This window comes from Lycium barbarum, chromosome 2 (assembly GCF_019175385.1).
Source record: "Lycium barbarum isolate Lr01 chromosome 2, ASM1917538v2, whole genome shotgun sequence".
NCBI classification, from domain to species: Eukaryota; Viridiplantae; Streptophyta; class Magnoliopsida; order Solanales; family Solanaceae; genus Lycium; species Lycium barbarum.
In genome coordinates, this window is record NC_083338.1 from 131,123,300 (window position 1) to 131,151,277 (window position 27,978).

General features: G+C 30.9%; 5 protein-coding genes across 6 annotated transcripts; 4 read left to right on the top strand and 1 right to left on the bottom strand.

Moving 5' to 3' along the window:
- The first annotated feature begins 530 nt into the window (after window positions 1–530).
- On the top strand, window positions 531–2,620 carry LOC132627275 (pathogen-related protein-like). Its single transcript, XM_060342526.1, has 4 exons — window positions 531–863; window positions 1,235–1,367; window positions 1,897–2,198; window positions 2,292–2,620. Exons 1-4 carry the CDS (start codon window positions 729–731, stop codon window positions 2,436–2,438), a joined length of 717 nt encoding a protein of 238 aa, XP_060198509.1. The 5' UTR covers window positions 531–728; the 3' UTR covers window positions 2,439–2,620.
- A 4,780-nt stretch (window positions 2,621–7,400) lies between these two features.
- Window positions 7,401–8,872, top strand: LOC132627277 (pathogen-related protein-like). The gene is made up of 4 exons (XM_060342527.1): window positions 7,401–7,617; window positions 7,945–8,077; window positions 8,170–8,471; window positions 8,571–8,872. The coding sequence occupies exons 1-4, from the start codon at window positions 7,483–7,485 to the stop codon at window positions 8,715–8,717; spliced, it is 717 nt and encodes a 238-aa protein (XP_060198510.1). The 5' UTR covers window positions 7,401–7,482; the 3' UTR covers window positions 8,718–8,872.
- A 5,257-nt stretch (window positions 8,873–14,129) lies between these two features.
- LOC132622362 (pathogen-related protein-like) lies at window positions 14,130–15,642 on the top strand. 2 transcript variants are annotated; one of them, XM_060336965.1, is made up of 4 exons: window positions 14,130–14,352; window positions 14,498–14,630; window positions 14,917–15,227; window positions 15,310–15,642. In XM_060336965.1, the coding sequence occupies exons 1-4, from the start codon at window positions 14,215–14,217 to the stop codon at window positions 15,454–15,456; spliced, it is 729 nt and encodes a 242-aa protein (XP_060192948.1). In that variant the 5' UTR covers window positions 14,130–14,214; the 3' UTR covers window positions 15,457–15,642. The 2 variants fall into 2 exon arrangements, with proteins under 2 accessions (XP_060192948.1, XP_060192955.1); XM_060336972.1 differs by having other exon boundaries at window positions 14,133–14,352; window positions 14,926–15,227.
- A 2,375-nt stretch (window positions 15,643–18,017) lies between these two features.
- LOC132628918 (endoglucanase 10-like) lies at window positions 18,018–20,780 on the top strand. Its single transcript, XM_060344667.1, has 6 exons — window positions 18,018–18,387; window positions 18,712–19,025; window positions 19,116–19,580; window positions 19,665–19,797; window positions 19,879–20,054; window positions 20,264–20,780. Exons 1-6 carry the CDS (start codon window positions 18,018–18,020, stop codon window positions 20,654–20,656), a joined length of 1,851 nt encoding a protein of 616 aa, XP_060200650.1. The 3' UTR covers window positions 20,657–20,780.
- Window positions 20,781–20,858: 78 nt separating this feature from the next.
- On the bottom strand, window positions 20,859–24,457 carry LOC132627278 (glycolipid transfer protein 3-like). The gene is made up of 6 exons (XM_060342528.1): window positions 23,999–24,457; window positions 23,745–23,800; window positions 22,485–22,615; window positions 21,858–21,993; window positions 21,356–21,499; window positions 20,859–21,245 (listed from the first exon to the last, which is right to left on the bottom strand). Exons 1-6 carry the CDS (start codon window positions 24,195–24,197, stop codon window positions 21,210–21,212), a joined length of 702 nt encoding a protein of 233 aa, XP_060198511.1. The 5' UTR covers window positions 24,198–24,457; the 3' UTR covers window positions 20,859–21,209.
- Between the last annotated feature and the right edge of the window lie 3,521 nt (window positions 24,458–27,978).

Sequence of the window (27,978 nt, forward strand, 5' to 3'; positions counted from 1 at the left end):
ATATCTCACCCACCCCCACCCCCACGTCTCCGCCCGTTGTTGCTGCTGCTGGCAGTGGCGTAGCGGCGGCAGTGTGGCGGCGGCGGCAGCGGTGGTTGAGGAGAAAGAAGAAGAAAGAGAAAAAGGAGAAAGAAGAAGAAAAAGAGGGAGGGTGGGGGTGGGTGAGATATTTTAATATAAATAAATTCTTAAAGATTAATTTTTGTTAAAATATCACATTTGGTTCATTTTTACTCGCCAGTTTTTTTTTTTTTTTTTTGCCACGTCAGCCGAAAATGCTACTAAAATACTGAAAAATTAAGACTGGGATAATAGGTCGCCCGCAAAGGTTAGGTGTGTCATAATTAATTCGGCTATACGTTGGGGGGGTTTTAATGTATTTTCTCATGTAAATTTTATTCAGAAAAAAAAATAAAAATTTATGTTCAAATTTACTGTCAAAATAAAAAAATTTGACACTCAAATCCGATGATGCATAAATTAGGATAGAGGGAATTAGAAGACAACACCTATATTATGTAAAAAAATTGATGGAAAAGTTGAGGTACTATTAAACCCATAAAATATCCTATTTTGAACTCCAGTACCCGTTATTTCTGCGATCCTTCCATAAAATATGTTTTTCTATTTGACTAACTTGAAGCCAATTAAGACTTGTAGTCGGTTAGTTTTCTGATCATATAAAACCACCTCTGAAGGATTGTATATTTATCATCAAATTAACCAAAATGACCAGTTTAGTAGGAGGGGGAGATAAATACAGAGATTACTTGAGTGATGAAGAGGTCAAAAACACCAAATGGCGAAATGGTCCTCCCAGTTATGATGCTGTTGATAAGCTCTTTGAACAAGAAAGAACTCATGTAAGTTCTCTTTTTTAGAACGCTTATGGATTACACTGGGTATGATGTCGTTGTTGTTTGATTGATACTAAGAAAATTGTCTAAAAATTAATTCACGATAATATAAATAGTAAATACGTTCTTTCACGGGTATTTTTATTGTTTGTAGAGAATTGTACTTCCTTACGCTTACTTTCTTGCAAGTAGCTACATGATTTGCTATAAACTTTTACTATCATCTGCCATTATATGAGAGAGATGTGATAGGGAGGTTGCTTCATGTGTTCTGTTTTACCCTGCTTAAAGAAATATAAGATCATTCATAAGTATCCAAATTTAGAAGTTTAACATTATACTAATAGATACTGGAATTTACCTTTTTACATCTTTAGGTTTGGTCTGAAGGATCACTTGAAGAGAAGGTGCAGACGCTATTGAAGACTTGGGAAATGGAAATGGTTCACAAAGCAGATCCTAATGACTTCAAAACTGTTGATCCAACAAAGTTCAAGAAGATTGTCAATGGTACTCTTCTGTAGTTTCTCTAATAGCTCTCATTTGTACAGGGGAAAAAGAGTATCCTAAATGTAAGACTTTATGTCTTATTGAAAAACAGGCTATATATTCTTAATGGAACATTGTCTCCTTGCTATCTTTTAGTCTTGTCAGAAATTTATGTGTCAGTAGGAAATATAGATAACTTCTATAGCAAGAAAAACTAAACTTTTATAATATTAGATTGAAGTTGATTTAAATAGACGGCCTCAATTTATTTGGGATTGAGACGTAATTATTGTTACTCTTGTTATTTGTTCTTTGATTATATTGATTGCTGCTTCTCAATATTCTCAGAGGAAATAAGATTCTTGGCCTTTTACAATATGAACAGAAGAATTTTTTTTTTCCAGATCTCTTATGTGAAAAAAATGAACATCTTTTGTAAAAAAAGTCATACAACTAAAAAAAGGTTTGTAAAGGGCCAAAAATTCATTTCTCTCTTCAATATTCTTTCAACTTGATTATTTGAGAGAATTTTCTCGAATAATTTTTATAGGAAGGAAAGGGTTAACACCGGAAGAATCAGCAAAGCTTGGTGGTGGCTATAATACATTCCTCCAAACTTCATTGCCTGAGAATCTTCGAGTCTACAATCCTGATGAGGAAACATTTGAATCATCACAGAGAGTTTTCAGATCAATATTTATACGAGGATTTGCCATCGAAGTCCTCCATGTATATTCAGGACCACCAGAAATTGTGTACAAGTTTAGGCATTGGGGTCACATGGAAGGTCCATTTAAAGGACATGCTGCAACTGGAGAACTTGTAGAGCTATTTGGAATTGGCATTTTTGAAGTACTTACCAAGAACCATCTATTTTTAAGTCTATTTATTCTTTCTTTTTTTAATTATATTTTCTGAAATAATTGAATGTTGTGTTTGAAACAGTTGGACAAAGAGAGTAACAAGATTGTTAAGGCAGAGTTCTTTTTTGATAGAGGAGAATTGCTTGGGCCACTTGTGAAAGGAGAAAGAAATGGTGAAACTACAAGTGGGGTGGCATTGGATTCTTCAAAGTGCCCTTTCATGAAATAAGAGAAATTTTACTAGCAAGTGTTGCTTATTCTGAAAATAACTTTCAATATCTGTTGTTCTATGAAGAGCAGTTCTAATTCTGGACTGTACTTGGCACCAAAGATACAAATTTGGCCAGTTTTTCTGTACTGGGGAAGACATTAAACTATTACCGTACATGATACATTTGGATGTGTGTAAAATCTGTGGTCATGTTTAATTTTAAGCTTATATGCATTGACAACCTATTAAAGGTAAGCAAATCATTTAGCCAATCAAAGTATGACTTGTTCCAATTGAGCACATGAACATTAGTAGATACTTTAATTCAAATTTTTGAAAATTTTTTTGCGCGTGTTCTCAAGTCCATATCATAAATAAGTTAACAATTGAAAATATGTCATTTCTTTTAATTATACACATTTATCTCAATAAGTGTAAAACCCAGGACGTTTTCTAATTGAGGTTGATGTCCAGCATAGGAATTTAGATTTGTCAAGGAATTACTCAAGAAATTTTTTTTTGCACAAAAAATCATCATTTAAAAAAAAAAAAAAAAAAAAGACAAACGTTGATAATGTAAGGATAAAATGGTTATTTTAATAAGTTAATTAAGATAAAGGGGACCAAAATGTATATTGTTTAAAATTAAGGAGGGAGTTTGATTTTTAAAGCAATATCGTGGGTATGAATGATTTTCAACCATTTAAGAAAAGTTCTATGGCATAGACGGATAACGTACGCATCAAACTATAAATTATTTGAATAAAGCAAGTTATTTTTCTCACATAAAATACGAAGAAATATAAAATTACAAAATAAGAGGCGAACTTGTCCAGATAACAGTTTTGACTTTTGGTCAACCAAAAATGAAGGAATGGAGATTTACATAATATCTAAAATCACAAGGGAGGTATATATTACAAGTCAATACATCAAGGAAGGACCGTGAAATTATCCCTTTTTTTTTTTCCATACGTATCACCTAACTTTCAAGTTCTAAAACTACTTCAATCATTTTCACTAACAAAAAAGAAAGCAAAGACGAGAAGTTAGTCGCTGAGGCGAAATGTTATATGTTCAACTTGACCAAGAACTGTAAAATAATCTCATTAATTAGGAGTACTAGTTGATTATTTCATTCTGTCTTCCCCTATGGCGTCACTGCTAACATCAGCTTCTTTAACTTTTATAATACTCTAGTCTATATAATAGTGGCGGAATTAGAGTTTTTATCAAGAGGTGTTAAAATATGAAAAAGTAAATATACAAAGTAATTAAGAAAATTCAACATATAAAATGTATTCATAAAAAAAGGGCAGAATACCTAAAGAATCCCTAAACTTAGCGTGTTTTATTAAAAATTCCCTTTAAACGATACATGCTCCTAATTATCCGGCCCCTTGTTCTTTGTCTTTTTTATGATTGTTAGCCTTTCAAACAATAGTGCGTCCTAATTACTCCCTTTTAATGCTTTTTTATAATCCAGGTGACTTCAAATGACGTTTAGCGTGTGAGAATTAAAAATAGCAGTCACCTCACATTAATCTGATGAGTAAAAAAATTTAAAATATCATTTCCTTTTATATTTAGCCATTCCAATGACTATTTGCTTATCTCCTTCCATATATCTTCTTTGTTCCTCTATTAAAATATAACTATCAATTTTTCCTTCTTTTCCCTTTTTGCTATGTAGTGGTGGACGATTATAAAAAAGTCTGGTACATAGATAATTAGGATCAAATATAGTTTAAGGAGAATCCGAATAAAATCCGCCAAGTTTAGGGGGCCTTTAAATATGCATGTATATTACAAATCAAAATAATAAAATGCATGATAAATACATGGGTTGCATCCCCGTGACTTGAAATGGAAGCTTCATATAACCTACGTTTATAGAAGTTGAATAGCAGTCAATCGTTCATTCTCCCTCTCCAATGGCTTTCGAAAGCTCGAAATGAGAGAATAAAGAAAATAGAAAAAAAGAGTACGGGAATATTATCTATTTAACCTTAGAGAAAGGTCTCAATGAAATTTTTTACTCTGTCACTAATATCAATTACACGATGGAACATCACTTTTCACTTTTAAGTATGTCCCAAATGAAAATGTCAAGATTGATCAATTGGGACAATAAGGGCAGAGATTAGTGAGCAATACAATACAGACCAGTTCCAAAAATACTCATGTCATGTATTTTCATCTGTTGAGTAGAATTAATAATCATATTCCTTAAGTGGAAAATAACGATTTCCTTCACTATTCATGACGTTAATTTTATGCCCTAGACTAGTATACTCAGTCCAACCATCTATGAAATGGATGGTTGAACTACTCACATGAAAAAGAAACATGTATTTTTGCATATGTTGATTTTTTACCGCATTAAAGTCATTTGTATTTGCGCTTTGATCTGTAGCTTTTAAGATTAAATTGTAGTTTGATTTATTGTTTTAAATATCAAATATGATTAAATATTTTCCAATAATCACATCATGTTAAGAATATCTTTGAGCCGTTTTAGCCCAACAAACTGGTATTAAAGCCAATGGTTTGGCGGGACGAGTATTAAGATGGCGGAGTGTGGCGTAGGGCCCGGCTTAGTGCCTTTGCCCGTCTATGGGTCGGTTTACAACCTTTACCCATAGCTTTGAAGACGCAATCACAGCTTTTGGGCTTCGGTGACCGTAAATAATCTGACGATGTGGGTGGCACATTGACACGTTGAATCTCCGATCCGTAATGAGTCATGTGGAACTTAGTTCGAGAGAGAGATTGATGGTGTACGAACAAAGTACCACATTGGTAGTTGAAAAGAATAGGGAGCTGCTTATAAGGAGTTGGATACTCTTAATGATGTGAGGCCTTTTGGAGAAAACCGTGCGGGCTTGATCCAAAGCGGACAATATCACATCATGTTGATGGTATATTCGGACCGTTTTAGCCCAACAATCTCAACTCAAGTTTAACATTTATAATAGTTGCACTTTCACTTTGATTTCAGTAACTCAAGTTATCCTCTTCACTCTTTGTTTTTGGAAAAAAAAAAAAAAAACTTGAATAGGCGAACAACATTAGTTGGGACCCCCCCGAAGAACATAATAATGGAGTTTCATTGTAAGAAGACAACTCCTAAACTTAGTTTTGTTAAAATAAAGAGATAAAGGGTTAAAACACATCCTAACTATCACTTTTTTTTTAGTTTCATACTTAAACCATCATAAGGTTGGAAAACTACCTAAACTATTACTATCTAGTTTGCAAAATACACCTGAACTAAATGTGTGAATTCATTCTCCAAAAGGCAAGTGAAGATGAAATTTTGTCAAAAAATTTGTCCACATGGCATAAGTAAATGCTATGGTGGCACCTACATGAAAATTAAAAAATAATATTTTTTTAATAAAAAGAAAGTGTATATTTTAAAAAAAAAAAAAAAACTGCATTCTATTTAAAAAAAAAAATCAGCACTTTTTTTAAAAACAAATCTGGATTTAAAAAAAAAAAGTTTTTTAAAAAAAATATCAAAACATTTAGAAAATCATGAAAAAAAAAATGGAAAAGTTCTTTTAAAAAAAATGTGAAAACTAAATAATTAGTTTTCTTATTTTTTTAAAAAAATAACTTTTCCATTTTTTAAACTATTTTTTTTATTTTCTATAATTTTTGATATTTTTTACAAAAATTATTATTTTTCAGTTTGTTTTTTAAAACAATTTTTTTTTAATTCCCATGTTGGTGCCATTGTGACATTATTTATCCACGTGGACAACACTTGACAACATTTTTAGGCTTAATACCTAGATGGACCCTTAAACTTGGCATGTTTTGTACGATAGGCATATAAACTTATAAGGTGACCACATAGACACTTAAACTTACTCAAAGTGTATTTTTCAAGTTTTTCAGTTGTTTTGAAAACAAAAACTATATTTTTCAAACACTCACAATTTTCATGGCCAAACAAGCCCTAAATATATCACAAAATATTTTTTTTTTAAATGCAAAAATAAGGCAAACGCATATACATGAGACTATAAATGTGCACTTAAACCAATAAATACTCGCTAATCGCAATTTTGCAGCTTTCAATTAACTCGGATTTTTTTTTACACTTGAATAATTAAAAAACAATAACTTTAACCAATAAAAATCCTTAAAAAAAGAAATTTCAAATTAAGAAATTTCTAAGTTTAGTATTTCAAGTGTAAAAGAAATTTCAAATTAAGAAAACTGTAAAGCCGAGAAGAAAATCCTTAAAAAAAATAGAAATTTTTTAATTTGAAATTTCTTTTTTTAAGAATTTTTATTGGTTAAAGTTATTGTTTTTTAATTATTCAAGTGTAAAAAAAAAAACCGAGTTAATTGAAAGCTGCAAAATTGCGATTAGCGAGTATTTATTGGTTTAAGTGCACATTTATAGTCTCATGTATATGCGTTTGCCTTATTTTTGCATTTTAAAAAAAATATTTTGTGATATATTTAGGGCTTGTTTGGCCATGAAAATTGTGAGTGTTTGAAAAATATAGTTTTTGTTTTCAAAACAACTGAAAAACTTGAAAAATACACTTTGAGTAAGTTTAAGTGTCTATCTGGTCACCTTATAAGTTTATATGCCTATCTTACAAAACATGCCAAATTTAAGGGTCCATCTGGGTATTAAGCCACATTTTTATATAAAATGGAGAGTGTAGATCACATGTCATTCAATAATAATTTGAGATGTGTTTTGCAAACTAGATAGTGATAGTTTAGATAGTTTTCTCAACCTTCTGATAATTTAGGTATGAAACTCAAAAAACAATGATAGTTGGCGTACGTTTTTTACCCTTATCACTAAAATAAACGATGGAAAAGTTACTAGTGGACATATTTTCGTTGGAGGTACTAATTAATCCCATAAAATATCCTATTTTGAACTCCAGTACACGTTATTTCCACGACACCTCCATAAAATATGTTTTTCCATTTGACTTATTTGAAGCCAGGACATGTATTAGGTTAGTCTTCTGATCATATAAAGCCTCCTCTGACTGATTGTATAATTAGCATCAAATTAACTAAAATGGCCAGTTTAGTAGGAGGGGGAGATAAATACAGGGACTACTTGAGTGATGAAGAGGTCAAAAACACCAAATGGAGAAATGGTCCTCCTAGTTATGATGTTGTTGATAAGCTCTTTGAACAAGAAAGAACTCATGTATGCTCTCTTTTTCATCATCTCACAACTTTTTTTTATTGAATCTAAGAATGTCTAGAAATTAATTCAAGATAATATAACTAGTAAATACGTTCTTCTGTTTATAAAGATTTATACTTACTTTTATGCTTACTTTTTAAAAAGTAGCTCTGGATTTTCTATAAACTTTACTACCATGCGACCAATTATTATATGAGAGAGATGTGAATGATTGCTTCATGTGTTTTGTTTTACCCTGTCTAAAGAAAAATAAGATCATTCATTAGTACCCAAATTTAGAATTATAGCATTATAATAGATACTGGATTTACCTTTTTACATCTTTAGCTTTGGCCTGAAGGATCACTTGAAGAGAAAGTGCAAAGGCTATTGAAGACATGGGAAATGGAAATAGTCCACAAGGCAGATCCTAATGACTTCAAAACCGTTGATCCAACAAAGTTCACAATTAGTGTCAACGGTATACTTTTACTTATGTGATAGTTTCACCATCTTCTTCTTCTTCTTCTTCTTTTTTTTTTTGAAATTTAACTTATATAAATAATTTTATAGGCAGGAAGGGATTGACACCGGCAGAATCTGCAAAGCTTGGTGGTAGCTATAATATATTCCTACAGACTTCATTGCCAGAGAATGTTCGACTCTACAACCCTGATGAAGAAACATTTGAATCATCACAAAAAGTTTTCAGATCCATATTTTTACGAGGATTTGCAATCGAAATACTCCATGTATATTCAGGACCACCAGATATAGTGTACAAGTTTAGGCATTGGGGTTACATGGAAGGTCCATTTAAAGGACATGCTCCAACTGGACAACTTGTAGAGCTCTTTGGGATTGGCACTTTTGAAGTACTTGCCAAAACCATCTTCCTTTCTTTTATTCTTCTTTTTTCAAAATTTATATGCATATTCTGAAATATTTAATTGGATGTTAATTTGTTGAAACAGTTGGACAGAGAGAGTAACAAGATTATTAAGGCAGAGATGTTTTTTGATAGAGGAGAATTGCTTGGAGGCCTTGTGAAAGGAGAAAGCAATGGTGAATCCACAAGTGGGATGACATTGGATGCTTCAAAATGTCCTTTTATGAAATAATAAACATTACTAGCAAGATGTTGCTACTTTCAACTATTTTCAAGATCTATGGTCATGTTTAATTTTACTAGAAATAGGTGCAAAAGTGTAGCTTACCTTTGAAGCATGTGGTTTCTTCAATATCACAAATAAAAAGTACTCGTGTTCCATGATTATTGTTTCCTTGACTACAACTTTTGTACATTTAACTATGAAGATTGTTAGTACTGGTAATAATTTTTATGCAGTTGAGTATTAACTTCATCTAAATAAAAGAAGATGATGGTAGTCCCTTCAGATAGGGCTACTTAAGCTCCTCCTAAACTTTCTTCACTCATCAGTGTCCCATCGCAACTCTTTCCTTTTGGTTTAAATAATGATCTCGATTAAGATGGATAATAATATATTTTCACTAGCATAGCTATGTCTGTGTAATATATTAATTTTAGTTTTGGGATAATCTCAAAGACTTCTCTCCAAGTTTCGCTTCTGTCATACTAAATTTTCTTGTGTTGTAGGAGTACTATATTATCTCCCTTATCTTGATTTCTCAGTAACAATTCTTTTTTTAGACTATGCACAGAATCTACAGTATCAAATATTGACTTATGTATTCAGATTATCAAGCTCAATGCTTGTTGATGATATTGCAATTTCGTTTTGCTTCATAGTTTTCTTCCTCCGTAGTGCTTTCCTATTTCTCCCTTTTTGATTATATATTTCTAACAATATAAAAGAACATATAAGTTTGGTTAAATTAGTCACTTACTAGTTTCTTATATTAATGGTTAACATAAATGTCACAAATAAACTAGAAAAGCGAGGTGAACTTAACATCATAACCCACAGGAGAGGTTAGTGTTACGAAGCGAAACCTGAAGAGAGATGTAAGAAATTATTCCTTTACATTTTTGCTGGTGTTACAGAATGTATATAATTTCATTCTTTAAAAAAAAAAATCAAAAGGGTTAAAAAAATAAATCAAAAGGGTTCCACAATCATGGTGAAGAATTAAGCTTGGGACCCTAATCAGTTTCTATCAAATTAAGAATTAGACAGAGGAGCATAAACCTTAGCCTCGTGTTACAAGTTGTAAAAAAGCAGTCTAGCACAGGACATAATTGGCACACTGGAGCAAAAAATGTAAATCAAGCTGAGGAAAGTTCTTCCCTGACTTCTGGTCAACAAAAAGCACTACAACTTGCTAGTTGCTACTATATATGCTTCTCTGTATATGTTCAACTATACATAATACATTGCACAGTTAAGAAATACAGAAAATATTGGTCAAAATTTTCTTTTCTGAGGACATGGACAATATCACATTCAAGTATGTCCCTAGTATAATGTACGTGTCCAATTTGGAGATTGACATTTTCTTAAAAGAGGAATATTTAACAAGATACATGCAGAAATACAGCAGGGTTAGATACCCCAAGTCCCTCACCAACCCCTTTTGTCCCTAATTTTTTGGAATTAGGCAATTTCACAACTAGGTTCGATGAATCTTCCTTGATTCAAACTGTCCTCATTTTTTTTTTTTTCAACTACATCTAGTCTTGTTAAAACGTGGACCATGTGTTGGTATTACCAATGCAAAATCTAGGTTTATTTTAACTTAGTGGATCCAATTATATAGGGCACTTGTTGGCTAACTTATTTATTTATTCTAACTATTTAGAAGAGTGAGTGTGTACTTTTTTGTCGTCCACCCACCACTTTTTCGTCGTCCTTTTGTGGGCTCAAAAAAAATAAATTGTGGGCTTATATATTTTAAACAACTATTAATATTTAAAAAAAAAATTGTGGCTCATGTATTTTAAATAACTACTAATATTTTTTTTTTAAAATTATGGGCCCCATATTAAACACCAACCAATAATAAAAAAAGAGAAGAAAAAAAAGTGGAACCCACCACATCCAAACTCACGGGAAAAAAAAAGTGGATCCCATATTAACAAAAGATTAAAAAAAAAGTTAATCTCATATTAAAAAAATAAACAATGTTAAAAAAAGTGCTTAGAAAATCAAACAATTAAATCAACAATGATGGATTCATTGGCACATGCGTATCAACCCATTAGAGGGAGCAAATGAAATTATTGTACAGCAACATACTTAAAATAAAAAAATGCTTAGAAAATCAAACAATTAAATTAATAATGATTGATTTATTGCTACATGTGTATCAACCCATTAGTGGGAGCAAATGAAATTATTGTACAGCAACATACTTAAAATACTTATATATATATATATATATATATATATATATATATATATATATATATCCGTTTTCCAATTTTTGAAAAAAAAAATTGTGGGCCCATATAGCCTGATGATTCATTGCCACATGCGTATCAACCCATTAGAGGGAGCAAATGGAATTATTGTACAGCAACATACTTAAAATACAAAAGTGCTTAGAAAATCAAACAATTAAATCAATAATGATGGATTTATTGTCACATGCGTATCAACCCATTAGTGGGAGCAAATGAAATTATTGTACAGCAACATACTTAAAATACTTTAAAAACAAAAGTGTGATCCCCATATTAAACACCAACCAATATTAAAAAAAAAAAAAAACACCAACCAATATTTTTTTTTAAAAAAAGAAGTAAATAAAGTGGAATCCACCATCTCCAAACTCACGGAAAAAAAAAGGTGGACTCCATATTAACAAAATCAAACAATATAAAAAAAAAGTGAATCCCATATTAAAAAAAACAAACAATGTCAAAAAAAAGAGTGCAAACTTTGTATTCGTATCAAACACTAATATAATAAAGTTTTAGATACGGAGCACAAACTACAATGTTATATTAATCGTGTTTTGAACATAGTATCCCATATTGACAAAATCAAGCAATATAAAAAAAAAAGTGAATCTCATATTAAAAAAACAAACAATGTCAAAAACAAATGCGGACGGGGTGGGCTCATACTAAATAACACCGAGCAATAAAAAAAAAAGCAAGAAAAAAAAATGGAACTCACCATCTCCAAACTCATGGGAAAAAAAGTGGACCCCATATTATCAAAATCAAGCAATATCAAAAAAAAAAAAAAAGTGAACCCATATTAAAAAAAATATAATGTTAAAAACAGTGCAGACTTTATATTCGTAGCAAACACTAATATAATAAAGTTTTAGATACGGAGCACAAACTACAATGTTATAATAATCGTGTTTTGAACATAGTATATGTATATATATTATATGCATAAAAATAGTACAAACTAATAATGCCCAAAAACAAAAAGGTGCACCCCATAAAGGGTGGACCCCATACTAAACGACATCAAGCAATATAAAAAAAATGGATCCCACCATCTCCAAACTCACGGTAAAAAAAAAAGTGGACCCCATATTAACAAAATCAAGTAATATCAAAAAAAAAAAAAAAAGTGAACCCCATATTAAAAAAAAATAATGTCAATAAAAAAAGTGCAAACTTTGTATTCGTAGTAAACACTAATATAATAAAGTTTTAGATTCGGAGTACAAACTACAATGTTATATTAATCGTGTTTTGAACATAGTATGTATATATATATATATATATAAATAGTACAAATTAATAATGTAAAAAAATAAAGGTGCACCCCCTATTAAAAAATCAAACAATATTCATGTAATTTTCAATGTATCTCATTAAGTCAATAATGATAAATTCATTACCACGTGCGTGTCAATCCATGAAATTGCTTTTCTTCAAAAGGTTAAGTAGTCAAACCATACAATGTTTTTTTTTTGTTTTTTTTATATTAGCTTGAGATCTAATCTAGATATTAAACTGTTGTATTTGCTATTCCGCCATGTCATTTATTTGTTATGTTTACTAAAATAAATATACTTAAAATATTTATATTTTAAAATAAGATAGAATTTAGTTACTTTTTTTATTTTTATTCTTACTCTAATAAATGTGAAAAGAAATTAATGTCATAAAAAATATATATATCAATGCAGATAAAATAATGAATAAGGTAAATTAGTCAAATTATAATTCCGATCGACGTTTTCCTAAAAATCCATGCAAAAGACAACATGACAAGTAAAATGAGCTAAACCGAGAATATTTACTAAAAATTAAAAAATATTATTTCTTCGTTTAAATAAAAAAATCAATTTCTACTTTGTTTTGTTTTAAACATGTAAAATTAATTTAATTATTTGAATTAGAATTGTCCAAATCAAAATTTGATAAAAAAAATAATAAGTATTTCACACCTTTAAATTAATCGAATTAAAATTAAAAGTATCAACTGATGCTTAAATATTGCTATTGTTTTATCTCAAAGAGAAGAAAATAGTTTCCTTTTAAACAAGTCTTCTCTTTTAAAAAATATTAATAAATTTGCCGATTTTGTGTTCATAGCAAACATTAATATAATAAAATTTTAGATACGGAGCACAAACTACAATGTTATATTAATCATGTTTTGAACATAATATATATATATATTATCACTATTAAAAAACAACTACATACACATAAATGCACTATAATCTAAAGTGCGCACGGGCATAGGGTGTCTAGTTAAGTAGAGAAAAGCTAGTTGTTGGAGCTTGCCTGACTTACTCTTCTACAACATGGATAGTCGAACTATTGACATGAAAAAGAAACATGTATCTTGCATGTAAATATTGATTTTTTTTAATCATATTTAAGTGATTTGTGAAATTTTATTGATTCTTAAGTCAGAAGAATTAGTTTTTTTTGGTTTCTCAAATGGATCGTTTCTCCTAACGAAATGAATGTGAAGCTCATTTTGATTGCTTTTAGAATCCGAAAATTTTCACAAAGAGAATAAAATGTTACTCCTCTTACCTCTTTTTTTTCCCGCTTGGCTAATCTTTCCCTCTAACGCGGTGCGGCGACAACGAATGCGGGCTACTTTAATTTGTAACTCCAAAAATTATATAAATTTGTCTTAAAAGATAATTTTTTGTTTCTACTTCTACTTTTCGAAGAAGCAAAAATTTGAGCTTCTCCCCAAGCCTCTATTGCACAAAAACTATTTTTATATTTTGGCGAAACACTTTAAGTCTTCCCAAAAAAAAAAAAAATGATCCTTTTCTAGGAAAAAGGATTTTTAAAGGACTTGTAACTAGAGACTTGTAGAGTATTTTAAAAGTATTTTTAGGGCAAAAATAGTCACTTTTTGTATATATTAAGGACTATTTCTTTTAAGGGGTATAAATTAAGGACCATAATAGTCCAACCTCTATACATTCAGGACCATTTTGATCATTATCTCAACATACATATACGTTAAAAATAAACCATGGAAAAGTCGTAGGCGGAGAAATTTTATTTAGTGGTACTTATTTAACCCATAAAATATTCCTAAATATAGATAGAACGCCACACGTTATTTTCACGACAGCTTCAGTTCTATAAAATATGTTATCCTATATTAGTAAATTGAAGCCAAGACTTGTCGGAGGTTACCTTTTTGATCCTATAAAATCCCCTAAAGGGTTCCTAGTCAGTATCAAATCAAAATGGCAAATCCAATACTAGGAGGGGGAAACAAGTACAGAGACTACTTGACTGATGAAGACATCGCAAATACTAAATGGAGGTTTGGTCCTCCTAACTATGATGTTGTGGATAAGCTCTTTGAACAAGAAAGAACTCATGTATGCTCTGTTTTCTCTCATTATCAACCCACGTTTTAATATAGTTTACGACTCTTTTTGATTGATTCTAATAATGTCTCGAGATATTCAAGATGATTATATAACTAGTTTTTAATACGTATCTCCTCATGTATTAAATCTTTAGGAATGGCCTGAAGGATCGCTTGAAGAGAAAGTGCAGAGGCTATTGAAGACTTGGGAAATGGAATTAGTCCACAAGGCAGATCCTAATCAATTCAAAACTCTTGATCCAAATAAGTTCACCATTAGCGTCAATGGTACACTTCTGCCACAATATAATTACATTACAATGCCTTTTGGTGATTTAATTTACAAAATAGCCAACAAATTTATAGGTTAAATATATTAAGCATTAAGTATACATATAATATACATACAATACATATATATATATATACACACACATATAATATACATAATCAATGTATATGTTTGTATATTTTGGCTAGCACCCGTAATTAATCTCGGCCAACGGGCCAATAAGACACAATATTGTCCTAGCACATTTCTGATTTTGCTTCTACACACTGACATTGTAAAAAATACTTATAGGTAGGAAAGGTTTGAGACCGGAAGAAGCTGCAGAGGCCGGGGGTAGCTATAACATATTCCTCCAAACGTCGTTGCCAGAGAATGTTCGAATCTACAATCCTGATGAGGAAACAGGAGAATCTTCACAGATAGTTTTCCGATCCGTATTTTTACGAGGATTCGCTATCGAGATCCTCCAAGTTTACTCAGGACCACCAAAAATTGTGTACAGGTTTAGGCATTGGGGTCACATGGAAGGTCCATTTAAAGGACATGCTCCAACTGGAGAACTTGTAGAGTTCTTTGGGATTGGCACTTTGGAAGTACTTACCAAAAACCACGTTCCGTTATTTATTCCTTTTTAATATATATCTATATTGGATGTTAATTAATTTGTTGAAACAGGTGGAGAAAGAGAGTAACAAGATTGTGAAGGCAGAGATGTTCTTTGACAGAGGAGAATTGCTTGGACCACTTGTGAAAGGAGAGAGCAATGGTGAATCCACAAGTGCAATGGCATTGGCTGCTGCAAAATGTCCTTTCATGCAATAATTAGAGAAAGCATCATCCTTTTAATCTGCACTTATTTTCAACTACTTTCAAGATCCATGATCCTTTGCACTTAGTGTAAAAGCTATGGTCATGTTTTATTTTACTTACTAGAATAAGAGTGTGTACTTCCCATTTGAAGACTTGTTTCTTCAATAATCTCAAATAAAATGTACCCGTGTTTCATCATTGTTTTTTCTTTGACTACAATTTTTACGTATACTTTTTAACTGTTTTTTTTACTTACGAATATTGATAGTGCTCGTAATACTTCAAAAGTAATACGGTCCTAGCAGAAAAATTGATGAATTTTTTGGAATCGCCATCTTTGAGGTACCAAAAACATGTAAAAGATGCAGTTTAATGGAGTAATTGGCTTAGATATACACCTCTTGTATGAGTTAATTCCTTGGATCATCATCCAAGTTTAGGAAATTTTCTACAAAAATCACTTTTGTTTCATTTAGGACAATAAGGTCACTCATGTATCACTATTTTCCCTAAAAAGTATTTAAACACATCAAAAGCCTCTTTCTCTCCTAGTTGGCATGCCATGTTACTAAAGTCCCATTTTTTCTTTAATTTTAATAGATATATTTAACTCATCAAACCAGTTTAACCAAATTCATATTTTATAATTAAATATGGCCCGATTAAAAAAGCGGCAAAAGAATCAACCATACTTTTAATTAAGTCACTTTTTCAAATCTAAATTTTCTTTACATCCCGATTCAAATATATTATCTTTCAATTTAAATTAAAATTCAAGTAATTTAATTTTTCTATTCAAATTCAAATCTTTTTTAAATAGCATATTTTTTCCACATTAAACAACATATTCTTCCCACATTAAAATAGAATTACACAGATAACACAAAGATAACATTCGTATCGGATTAACTTTTAAAAATTATAATAAAATCGTATATTTTAAAAAATAAAGTTAGTGCAAATTTTTCCTCTTTATTTTTAGTTATTTATTCTTATGCATGTAGTGTATAATTTTTGGCGTCTCCATTCCATACCATCTAGATCTTTTTATTTCTCAGAGCTTTCATTACTATAATACTTGTTTTAAAGAATTATATTAGTATTCTTATTTTTTATTTTATTTTGAAATATTATACTCCCTCCGTTTCAATTTATATGAACCTATTTGACTGGGCAAGACATTTAAGAAAGAGGAAAGACTTTTGAAACTTGTGGTTCAAAATAAGCCTTGAAAATTTGTGTGGCTGTAAATCATTCATAAAGTGAATTTGTTTCCAAATTAGGAAAGAGGTCATTCATTTTGGCACGGACTAAAAAGAAAATAGGTTCAAAAAAATTGAAACAGATGGAGTATTATTAGTCTTATATGAAATATAATACATTCTTAGTTTATTTCAAGTTATGGTATAGATATTCCAACTTGTCATGTTAATGTCTAGCAATATATAAACTAAAGCTCTAAAGTAACTCAAATTCAACTTTTTATATGTTAATTTTAATTTTTAAAACTTATCTATAGATTTAAAGAATTCATCTTTTAATTCTAGTTCATTTAGATTACAAGCTAGTTTGCTCCTTTGCCATTTTTAAACCGGTTCATATTTGATTGAATATAAAATATGAATTTGATTAAATGAGTTTGATGAGTTAAACAAATCTATTATTTAAAAAATATGAGGCTTTAATGACGTGGCATGCATAACGGTATATAGAGGTGTATATACACCTATCATACAATGTAAATACAATCTCTCTCTAGGACTCATCTACTCATTCTCCTTCCACCATACTACACCAAAAATATATTCATCTTCTTCTTCCATCTACCTATAATATCTTTTTTCAGGGTCCTTATTGAAATAAATAAAGTAAGTAAGAAAATATAATACTCCAACCAAAGGTAGGGACTAATTTTAGCATAACATTTGCTTCTGTTACTATCCATCTTCTCAAACTCTTGCAGGCCTTAACTATTTTCCAGTTCTTTTTATTAACAGGGATTCTTTTCTGTTTTGCTTTGAAAATTGGGAGAAAATGGAGGTCTTGCCTTGGTATTTTCACAGAAACACTGTTTAATCACAAGAATTCTTGGGTTGAATATAAAACATTTGTAAACAGAGAAATAAGGTTATCTACTACAAGAAAGTTAAAATAAGTCCGTACATTTTTACCCTCTAAATCATGTTTATTTTATTACCATTAATTTTTGGGTAGGACAGAAGGAGGGAGAGTTCAATATTCTTATCTTGATCCAAGCAGTTCTTTCCTGCAATGGAGGAGAAAGATAAGTTACAAAGAAAAGTTAGTTCTTGTTTTAGAAACTTTTTATTTTATTTTTCAGCTTTGACTTTCTAATCCAATAAGACTAACAAATTAGATGCCAAAGCCAGCAGCAAGAGAATAAGATTATATGCAAAAATACAAACACAGAATCAAGATTGTAATTTACAACTATTTTTCAGTTACATCATGCATAAGTAATGTCGATCTCCTTAAGACACAAAATCATCATGGGCATTTTATATATATCAAATGTAACATTCTCTTTCAAAGACTAAACAAAAACTTTAACTATGTCAAACTCAGAAAAGTTCAATTCTGTCCAATATGTTCATACAATTTCTGAGGCCGGTCGCCTTCTTCCTTCTGCCAGTCGTTGGAACTCCATAGAATTGGACTTCAATCTCCTTCCACAGTCTTCATTAAATGAAAATTTTGAGTCTTTACCGTCAAGATTTTCAAAATCTGTTGATTTTAACTTGTTTGTTAAAGATAAAATCCACTTCAAACGATTCGTCGTTGTAGCAGCCTTCATAATCCTAATTATACCTGCTCTTATTCTTCTCAAGCATTTTTATCCTCCAAGAAATAACCATAATGGCTCTTCCCACAATATCACCCTTGCTCTTAACAAAGCTCTTCTCTTCTTTGATGCTCAAAAATGTATATCACATTCATTTCTTTACTGTTTCTTTTATGTTTATAACTTCCTTGCCCTGTCTCCTCTCTCGTGGTTAATTTAAGGGATAATTACCTTTTTTGGGCCCTCTTAAATAATAATTTCCAGCAAATGTATATGGTTTGCATATTAAGTATAAATATACATATAATATACGGAAATATACATAAAATATACATATTATATATGATAATCAGTGTATATGTTATATATATTTTTACTAGAGCAAGTAATTAATCTTGACCGGCGGGTCAACAATGATAAAATCCCTCAATTCAGTGATCTTTGTGTGTTGCTTTTTCGTGCAGCGGGGCCTTTTGTGGAGAATAGTTTGATACGGTTTCGAGGAAACTCGGGGATGAATGATGGGCATGGCAGTGAGAAGCATCCAAATCTTGTTGGTGGTTTTTATGATGCAGGGAATAATATAAAGTTTAGTTTCACTACAGCTTATACTGTTACTCTCTTGAGCTGGACAGTGATTGAATATCATGAGAAATATGAAGATATTGGAGAACTTGATCATGTTAAAGATATTATCAAATGGGGTAGCTTATATTTGCTTAAACTCTTTGTTCCTCAAGATAATTCTTCTAGTACTTCAGCCACAATATTCTCTCAGGTACTAATCAAGAATCTAAATTCAAGACTATTTGGTTGCAATACTTTGCCTATACTTCGGATAAAATTTTCAATCTTTTGTTGATTTCAGGTTGGAGGCAATAATTCAAATGCTGAGAATGATCTAACTTGTTGGCAGAGGCCAGAAGATATGAATTATATAAGGCGTGGTTCGGTTTGTGACATTAGTTCTGCGTCCGATTTAGCAGGGGAAATGGTAGCAGCAATGTCAGCTACATCATTAGTATTGAAAGAAGATAAGGACATTTCAGACAAATTGGTGAAAGCAGCAGAGGAATTGTTCATTCGTGCAAATGGAACAGATAAGAAAGGAACGTACACGACAAATGATGAATGTGGAGGACAAGCTAGGCAATTTTATAACTCAACAAGTCACAAAGATGAATTGGTTTGGGGTGGAATTTGGTTGTTTTTTGCTACAGGCAACAAAACTTACCTCAAGTATGCGACAGAGAATTTTGCCTCAGCTGTAGAGGAACAAGTAGCTTCTGATGAAGGCGTCTTCGATTGGAACAACAAGATCAGTGCTATATCGGTAATTGAGACGAGAACTTGATGAGAATTAATGTTTTTATTGTATGCATTTCATCTAAGGCTGGAACTTACTACTATTATGTAGATTTTGCTAACAAGGATTAGGTACTTCCGGGATCTTGGTTATCCATATGAGTCTTCGTTTATATCATCGACGAACAAGATTGATTTGCTCATGTGCTCATATACTTCTGATCTAAAGTATAGCAAAACAGAAGGTGATATCTTACTGTCAATTACACATTTTTCCTATGATTTTGCTGATCATAACTTGAGACTAAAATTTTCTGCATTTTCAGGTGGACTAATCATTTTAAAGCTAGGTACTGATGCAGCACTACTCCAGTATGCTGTGACAGCTACCTTTCTTAGCAAATTGTATAGTGACTATCTCCTGATTTTGCGTACACCACGCAGAAGCTGCTCTAATTCTGCCTTTTCTTCGGAAAGTTTACAAGAATTCGCACAATCACAGGTGATAATTTTTCTTAGGGACCCTTCAAAATTGACAAATTCCCACACCTTGTTATAATGATAATGCATATAATCCTATTCCTGCCTGGTCAAGTATGGAATGAACTTATAATCATAGAACTGAATCGACCATATTGCATGCAATTCACTGTGATAGTTACTTGATGAAAAAATACCTAATTTTGTTTTTCTTAATTATATTTGTGACAGGTGAATTACATACTAGGAGATAACCCTTTGAAGATGAGTTATGTGGTTGGATATGGCGATACTTATCCGGTTCAAGTTCACCATCGAGCTGCATCGATCCCTTGGGATGGGAAACGGTATACATGTTCAGAAGGGAATCAATGGCTCAATGCAAAAAGGGCAAATCCAAATACAATCTTTGGAGCAATGGTAGCTGGACCAAATAAGGACGATATTTTTTCGGACGTAAGAAGCCAACCATGGTTCACAGAGCCAAGTATAGCAAGTAATGCTGGTCTAGTAGCAGCACTGATTGCACTACATGATCCTCCCAGTGGATCTTCTCATTCAATTGGAGGTAATTTAGGAATAGACAAGAATGGTATGTTTGAAAATGTAAAAGAAGTGGCTTGAGCTTCTTGAGAAAAAGGAAAAAGATCATTACAGTGTAGAAGGCAGTAACTAGTTAACCATTTTCTTGAAATTGTTTAGATAATTAAGCTTCATAAGCACAAATAGTTACATCAATTCTATCAAGGATATCAGATCATGATTCTTTTTCCTCTTTCTGAGTTTATAATATCATCCCAGAATTTTCCCACATTTAGTGATAAAATTGAAACAAAAATAAATAAATCAACTATAATTATGTAATAAAAGTTTATATGCGGGATACATGTCCTAAATTAAATTGTTTGATGCAAACACCAGGAGCATTACTTACATGTAGCTGGTGTTTACAAGAAACCACGCAATCTAACCATAAAAGTCACGAATTAGAATAAAAAGTACACATCACTTCCCGTTTTGGTGTTTACAGTACGTAGGTACCAAAGGAAGTGTTCACATAACTGAACTTGTCATACAACAACTTGAGATGTATATTTACATAACAAGGAAAAAAGGATAATGGTCAGAAAACTTAAAAGTTATATACAGCTTGTCTCACTTTCTGGGCACTTCATCTTCAAGTAGATTTTAACCTATCAAGACCATATGCACCCTACAAAGGAAGGCAAAATTAAAAGAAGATAACAATAATTAATATTTGATTATTAGTAAAGAAATTAAGCTAGTAAAAGAGAGAATTGTAAGAATTTATGCAGATCTCACCAAAAGGACTTGAATTTCCTTTAACAAAGGTGCCAGTAGTGAAATGAAGGTGCGCAATTCCTTCTTAAAGTCTTCGTTATTTTTATCTTTGCCCATGAGAATTGTAATAAACCCCTTGCTGTCTGGAACTAGCTTTAACGCTACCTGTAGAGTAAATTTTCATTCAATTTTAAGACCGAATTGCATAGAAAAGAAAGGATTTTCATACTGTGTAGCCGCACACCAAAATAACAGTCACTGAATGTACATTTTTTTGTATATTAATGTATATATACATCTAAAATATATATTTTATACATAACTAGTGTATATATAGCTAGCGGTTTTAAATATTGGCGAGCGGCAAATGTGTAACTTTGCCCAAAAAAAAAAAAACCCATTTCTTTAATTAACGAAATTGAACCCCATTCTCCTACTTCATGTGAAGAATAAAAATTGAATATAGAAAGAGTTTCCAAGAATTAATATTTTGAGGATGAAAATAAAAGAAGAATAAAATGACCTTGAAGGCAGCTGAGGAGATCCATCCATGCCATGGCTTAAGGGTGTTATTGTAAGATTCCTGAACAGCTTGCTCCATGTTCCTCTCTAAATCTTCAGCTAGTAATTGTAATAATGCTAAGGCGAAATCCAACGATCTGCAGGTATATATCCATTATATATGTTAAGTTCAAAACCAATTAAAAGTAATACTAGTCTAACCTACTTTGTTGATACATTCACGTTGATACAAATTAGAAGCGGATTCAGAATTTTATAATATGATGGGTTATTCAACCTTTAAGTTCTTACTATTGAATTTAGTGAACTTTGAGAGATGTGAATTTAGAATTTAATAAGGCTCACGCTTAGGGGGTCGGGGAAAAAAAGGTTCAGAATTTAATATTTATATTCCATGACAAAAATATTGACTTAAGTTGAACCTATTGAACGAGGCTCCATCTGCCTTTGATAGGGATGCCATCTGACTCGTCGTATTTATAGTTTTAGGGCTAGGGTAAATAGCTAAGCACTTTGTTTTTTCTTTGTAAGAAAAGAAAAGGTCAAATTTGATTCTCCTTAATTATAAGAACTTTCCCTAAGTACTTGGTGAATAGAATGAAAGTGAAAGATCCGAAAGTTTAATTACCTGGTGAGCCAAAGAAGAGCTTTGCAACAGCTAGGACCCTTTTTTTCTTTGCCTTCACTAATCTCTTTCTTCAATATCTCGACCATATTTGAGTAGAGGGAAGGATCTGAATCATGCACCTTTTCCAATCTCTATGCATAAAACAAATAGAGAAATGAACTTTATTTAACACACCAACTATATGGTAAAAACAAGAAATTAAAATTGGTCCGATAAAAGAAAGATTAAGTGTGCAACGAAAAGGCATATGAGGGAAGCATGCATTTTAATTATCAAGTAAAAATAATCATAAATTATTTTAACTTGTAATCTTTTACTTTTAATTTCTTTCTTAAATCGATGTATAACCAGATGTTAATTTGCCAAGAATTTGTTATCTTCTTACGAAAAGAAAACAAATTAGAGAGGAGTATAGAACAAATGTGGTATATCAAAAACCAACTTTAGGGGCATATTCTTATAGGAAAAGGACAGTTTCAATCATTCAAGATTTTTTTTTTTTTACAGTAAATGTGATGGGAGATTAACTTGATTAATGCCGATTGATGTTAAAGTAGACAAGGCTTTAAAAACATTATCATTTAGCTCCCCATAACAAAGGTTCTCATGTAGTGTTGTATCTGGACATTGAGAAAATTCCCTCTAATAATTTCTCAAACGACATGGTAAGAGTAATATGACGACATTGCTAAAACAAGCTGTCCATTGTACAAGTACTAACAAACAAGAAGGGCGAAATTATGCACTGAATGATCTAACGATCAATAAAATGGATAAAAATTATAGGAGTCCAAGCGTACTTTAAATTCTACAAAAACTAAATATGATACGATCGATATGATTATTGTTCTAATCTGACTAAACTTTGGTGAGTTAATTAATTAATGTTCGTTGAATCGTAATTAAAAGTATGAAGTAAAATATATAGTACGTAGTAGTTAAGGCGCAGGAAGCCAGGTTGAAAAATCCAATTAATAGTAGTCAAAACATCAATTTATCCGTACAAAGTCAAAATGAAACTTTTGGCAGCATCGAGCTTCACGAAGCTAGCAAACCTATCAATAATAATGTATGTGGGGTGCCAAAATCAAAATCGTGTGTTTTACACATACCACATGAAAATGACTGAGTTTACAACTTTATCCACACAGTAAAAAACAAAGAAAATAGAATTACGTAGCAGACATTATCGTCGATTTCAAGTTAAAAAGTCTTCATATACTAAACTTTTCAAATTATTATTCTAATGTATGATTGTACCTGGATATTTTGATAGACGTCTTGTCTCAATACTGCCATTGTCGGCCCTATCTTATCTGCAAACCATTTCAGATTTCACAACAAAACAACAATAACAAACCAAATCCAATAATAGTATCATAAAAATTATCCAAAGAGCTAACAGAGCTGTCTAGAAGAATAACTTTTCAAGAATCAGCAGCAGAAAAAGGAACCTTTTTTTTTTTTCCCCAAATAGTAATTGGTAAAAGAGAAATAGGATAGTATATACTAACCAAGAACTTGAAGGACCAAATTGGAGATAGAGAGAAAAGGCATGGTAGGAATATGGGAATTAATGGTTTTATTATTATCATCAACAGCAGCATGTTCTTCAGGTTTAACTTTGACTTTGAGGAGCTGCATCATAGATAGTTCTTCAATAGCACTTCTTATTTCAGTTGACTCTACTTCCATATCTCTTCTTCTCTTCATTTCAGCACTTGCTTTTTCTCCTATGGATTCTCCTTGTAACCTAACCAGTTATATTTATATGTATCTGACCAGTTGATCTCAAAACTTGTAAGATAGTGCCAAAACTTGTTAAAATATTCAAAAATTAAATGTTCACCAGCTGTTTTGGTCATTGTTATCGTCACATGACTAAAACATTAACAATATTTCTTCTCTAAGAAATATTCTTTCCAAGGGTCTGAAAGCTGCTGGGAGCTTCTCTCTCTTATACTGTAATATATATAGTTCTCTCTATTGCTATAGAAGGTCGTTGTGTGATGCCATTTATTCCTTTATTCTTAACCAGAAGTCCGTTTTAATCAATGAGGTGAAAGTCATCTTTATTAAAAGAACACTTATCCCTTAAAGTGGGATTTTCCGACATGAATATGAATTAATTAGAATTCAAAACGTTTTAATCAATGAGGTGAAAGTCATCTTTGTTAAAAGAACACTTATCCCTTAAAGTGAAATTTTCCGACATGAATATGAATTAATCAGAATTCAAAACGAGTATAGAACACCGGACAAAAAACAATTAAAAAAAAAAAATCTCATTGGTGATATTTTTCAATTGACCTTGAAGTTATCATTTATCGTATTAGTATAATATAATCAATTATTATTGTTTTGTGTTTATCCCTTAATTGAGTATTGGGTAAGAACTAAGTGCGAAAGCGTCCAAATAGTAATCATTTATTGAGCTTCTCTTTTTTTTTTTTTTTTTAAACGTTACTGGCACAGGAATCTAGGGGAGAACCATCTGTTGAAAACCTGAAATGGGATAACTAAAGCAAGGTCGCTGTTTGTATGGAAAGTTGAAACTGTTTGGTTATGACTTATGATATGCTAGACTTATAAAATTTGTAACTTGTAGGTGATAGGGATAACAATCATTAAACTAATACAGAGTTACAATAAGTTAAATACCATTACCCATTAAGATATACCCTAATACTTGGATGACAATGAGATTGGCTGATTCGTTGGATTAGATTCAAGATTCAAGTTACCAACTTGCCATTGGAGCTATGAATTTATCATTATAATTTAAACAGTATCTTTTCTGTTTTATTTCACGTATATAATTAGGGTTGTTTACGGTTTTGATTAAAATCAAAATCAAACTAAAAATTTAATCAAACCGAATAAAAAAATCGACATTTGGTTTGGTTTGGTTTGGTTTGATTTGGTTTTAAATTTTAAAAACCGATAATATTTGGTTTGGTTATGGTTCTATTAAAAAATAACCGAATAAATAACTGAACCAAACCAATAAATTATATACATAATTTTTATAATTATTTATATGTATAATATTAGTTTTTCATAAATAATTATAAATATTTTATACCTTTTAATCATTAATTTTATTTTTGATCTACTTATTTTACATGATTGTTTAGGGCCCATATTTTTAATAATATGTCCAAGCTCATGTCTTTAAGTCTTTTAACTCTTTTAAGTGTTAATTGTAAACCTGCTAACAGAAGTTCGTGTTAGAGTCTAATGTCTTTAACTTAAATTTTTAGCCTTGCTTTGTCAGCCATTTGATTTTAGGCTGTTTCTTCTTCTTCTTCTTCTTTTTTCGAATTTATACCTTTCTTTTTTCTTGTCTGAATGGGTCCTAAATTTAGACTTCCTTTGTTTCAATTTGTTTGAACCTATTTCCTTTTTAGTCCGTGCCAAAATGAATGACCTCTTTCCTAATTTGGTCACTTTATGAATGATTTACAGCCACACAAATTTTCAAGGCTTATTTTGAACCACAAGTTTCAAAAGTCTTCCCTCTATCTTAAATGTCGTGCCCAGTCAAATGGGTTCATATAAATTGAAACGGAGGGAGTAATATTTTTCATATGAAAAGGACAGAGGTTGTAGATTTGGAGGTTCTTGTAGAAGATACTTCAGTAACATCAGCATTTGCTGCAACTCAAGCGCATGGTAATGCCCTAATACTTCTTCCGTGGGTAATCCTCCTAAAAAGTAGAAAAGAACAACTCCTTATAGTCGAGACCCTAGCCTTGGGGATAACGATTTACACAAAGTTTTTTTTAATAAAATGGGAGAATTGAGGGCAAAATGCATGTACTGCCCCAAAGTTTGGGATCATTACACAAAGTTTTTTTATTTCATATATTTTCATTTTAATTTTTTATAGTCTTTATGTTTAATTAATATGTATGTTTGTAACAACAACTAAAATCTCCTACTCTCTACTTTATCTCCATGTATGTGTATTAAGATGACAAAAATGGTGCAGCCACTACTAAGTTAGTTTTTAGCTCTATATGTAATAGTTTAGCAACTTTGGGTAACTTGAGTACTACACTATCACTAATAGTGAAAATGTTTTTATGATGTATGTTTCACCTTAAATTATAAATAAAAGTTATCGTTTGAACCTAAAAAAAGACATGTTTTTTTCAACTTTTTAATGTTTTACTGATAAGTCTCATGGTTGCTAGTCATAAACCGAAAAATCGAACCAAATCGGTGGTTATTATTTTATTTGGTTTGGTTATGATTTTAGACATTTAAAAACCGACTAAATTGGTTTGGTTATGGTTTTAATCCATAACCAACCCAAACCGAACCATGAACACCCCTATATATAATCCTTTAATTATTTTGCGTCCACTAAAATGTTGACACATTCTTGTGTAGAGTATAGCTTATCAGGGCAGACCCAGCATGTTGTTATGCGTGGGTTCACGGGAACCCAGTAATTTTTGCTCAAAACCTATATACATATTAACATATTCACTAAATATTTATGAATATTTGAATGTGTGAACCCAATTATTAATTAACGTATATTAAGTTGAAGTTGTTGTAGAAATCCATAAAGTTTAATCCTAGATCCGCCTCTGTTAAAGTTATATACGTTGTCGTCAATGTAGGAATTTTTACATCAAATCACATAAAAGATATTTTATAAATAAGTCTCCTTAAACTATGAATTTATAAATTTGAAAGTCCTTAATGAAATGTTATTATATGAATAATCACTGCACATAAAAAAGACCATTAATGAGAACAGTACTTTTGACGTATTTTTTGCTTTTTGTCAAAGATATTCTATATTCCCTTTCTTAATGTTGTCATATTAAAAGATAAGCTAATTAGCACGATTCTTTGTTGTTGTTTTTAGCACTATCTCACCCATGAGAATGTGTTTAAAAAGGAGGCGTAAGGCGAGACGTTTTACCTATGCTTCGACAAGGCGTAAGTCTTATGGGTATTTAATTTTTTGTATAACAATAAAAATATAATTACAATAAATATTTTTAAATAAATAAAATTACATAAAAAATAAAAAAAATTGTATAAATGATATATATATACGCCACTTACAACTTGTAATTATGTATAACATAATCTTACAAGTATAAACAATACAATGAAATAAAAGCTATTATGAAATGCAAATTAACTCTAACATCTTAACTTTTAAATAATGAAAAAATCACAATTTCTTAAAACAATATTACTATCATACTATTCATTTTATCTCCCTATAAACAAATAATCAATAAACTTTATCAGTATTATAATTAAAATGTAACTCCTACATGAATAAAAATAAAATTACTTTCAAATAAATAAATAATAAAATATGATAATTTTGATACATAGGACAAAAGAACAATGACAAGTGAAAATGTACAATTCAGCTATGTATTTTTAAAATAAATATTAAGTGATATTCACCCTCATGGTGTTCTCAAATAGTAAATATTCAATACTACAACTTGTTATT

Bases quoted from the DNA above. Each gene is read 5' to 3' on its own strand.
- LOC132627275 (XM_060342526.1), top strand. From the start codon at position 729: ATGACCAGTTTAGTAGGAGGGGGAGATAAATACAGAGATTACTTGAGT. The intron at 1,368-1,896 runs GTACTCTTCTGT...TAATTTTTATAG, and splicing joins GTTCAAGAAGATTGTCAATG to GAAGGAAAGGGTTAACACCG. The intron at 2,199-2,291 runs GTACTTACCAAG...TGTTTGAAACAG, and splicing joins TTGGAATTGGCATTTTTGAA to TTGGACAAAGAGAGTAACAA.
- LOC132627277 (XM_060342527.1), top strand. From the start codon at position 7,483: ATGGCCAGTTTAGTAGGAGGGGGAGATAAATACAGGGACTACTTGAGT. The intron at 7,618-7,944 runs GTATGCTCTCTT...TTACATCTTTAG, and splicing joins TTGAACAAGAAAGAACTCAT to CTTTGGCCTGAAGGATCACT. The intron at 8,078-8,169 runs GTATACTTTTAC...ATAATTTTATAG, and splicing joins GTTCACAATTAGTGTCAACG to GCAGGAAGGGATTGACACCG.
- LOC132622362 (XM_060336965.1), top strand. From the start codon at position 14,215: ATGGCAAATCCAATACTAGGAGGGGGAAACAAGTACAGAGACTACTTG. The intron at 14,353-14,497 runs GTATGCTCTGTT...TTAAATCTTTAG, and splicing joins TTGAACAAGAAAGAACTCAT to GAATGGCCTGAAGGATCGCT. The intron at 14,631-14,916 runs GTACACTTCTGC...CATTGTAAAAAA, and splicing joins GTTCACCATTAGCGTCAATG to TACTTATAGGTAGGAAAGGT.
- LOC132628918 (XM_060344667.1), top strand. From the start codon at position 18,018: ATGTCAAACTCAGAAAAGTTCAATTCTGTCCAATATGTTCATACAATT. The intron at 18,388-18,711 runs GTATATCACATT...TTTTTCGTGCAG, and splicing joins CTTCTTTGATGCTCAAAAAT to CGGGGCCTTTTGTGGAGAAT. The intron at 19,581-19,664 runs GTAATTGAGACG...ACTATTATGTAG, and splicing joins ACAAGATCAGTGCTATATCG to ATTTTGCTAACAAGGATTAG.
- LOC132627278 (XM_060342528.1), bottom strand. From the start codon at position 24,197: ATGAAGAGAAGAAGAGATATGGAAGTAGAGTCAACTGAAATAAGAAGT. The intron at 21,500-21,857 runs GTCATTTTATTC...TTTACTCTACAG, and splicing joins TCTCCTCAGCTGCCTTCAAG to GTAGCGTTAAAGCTAGTTCC. The intron at 21,246-21,355 runs GTGAGATCTGCA...CTTCCTTTGTAG, and splicing joins AGGAAATTCAAGTCCTTTTG to GGTGCATATGGTCTTGATAG.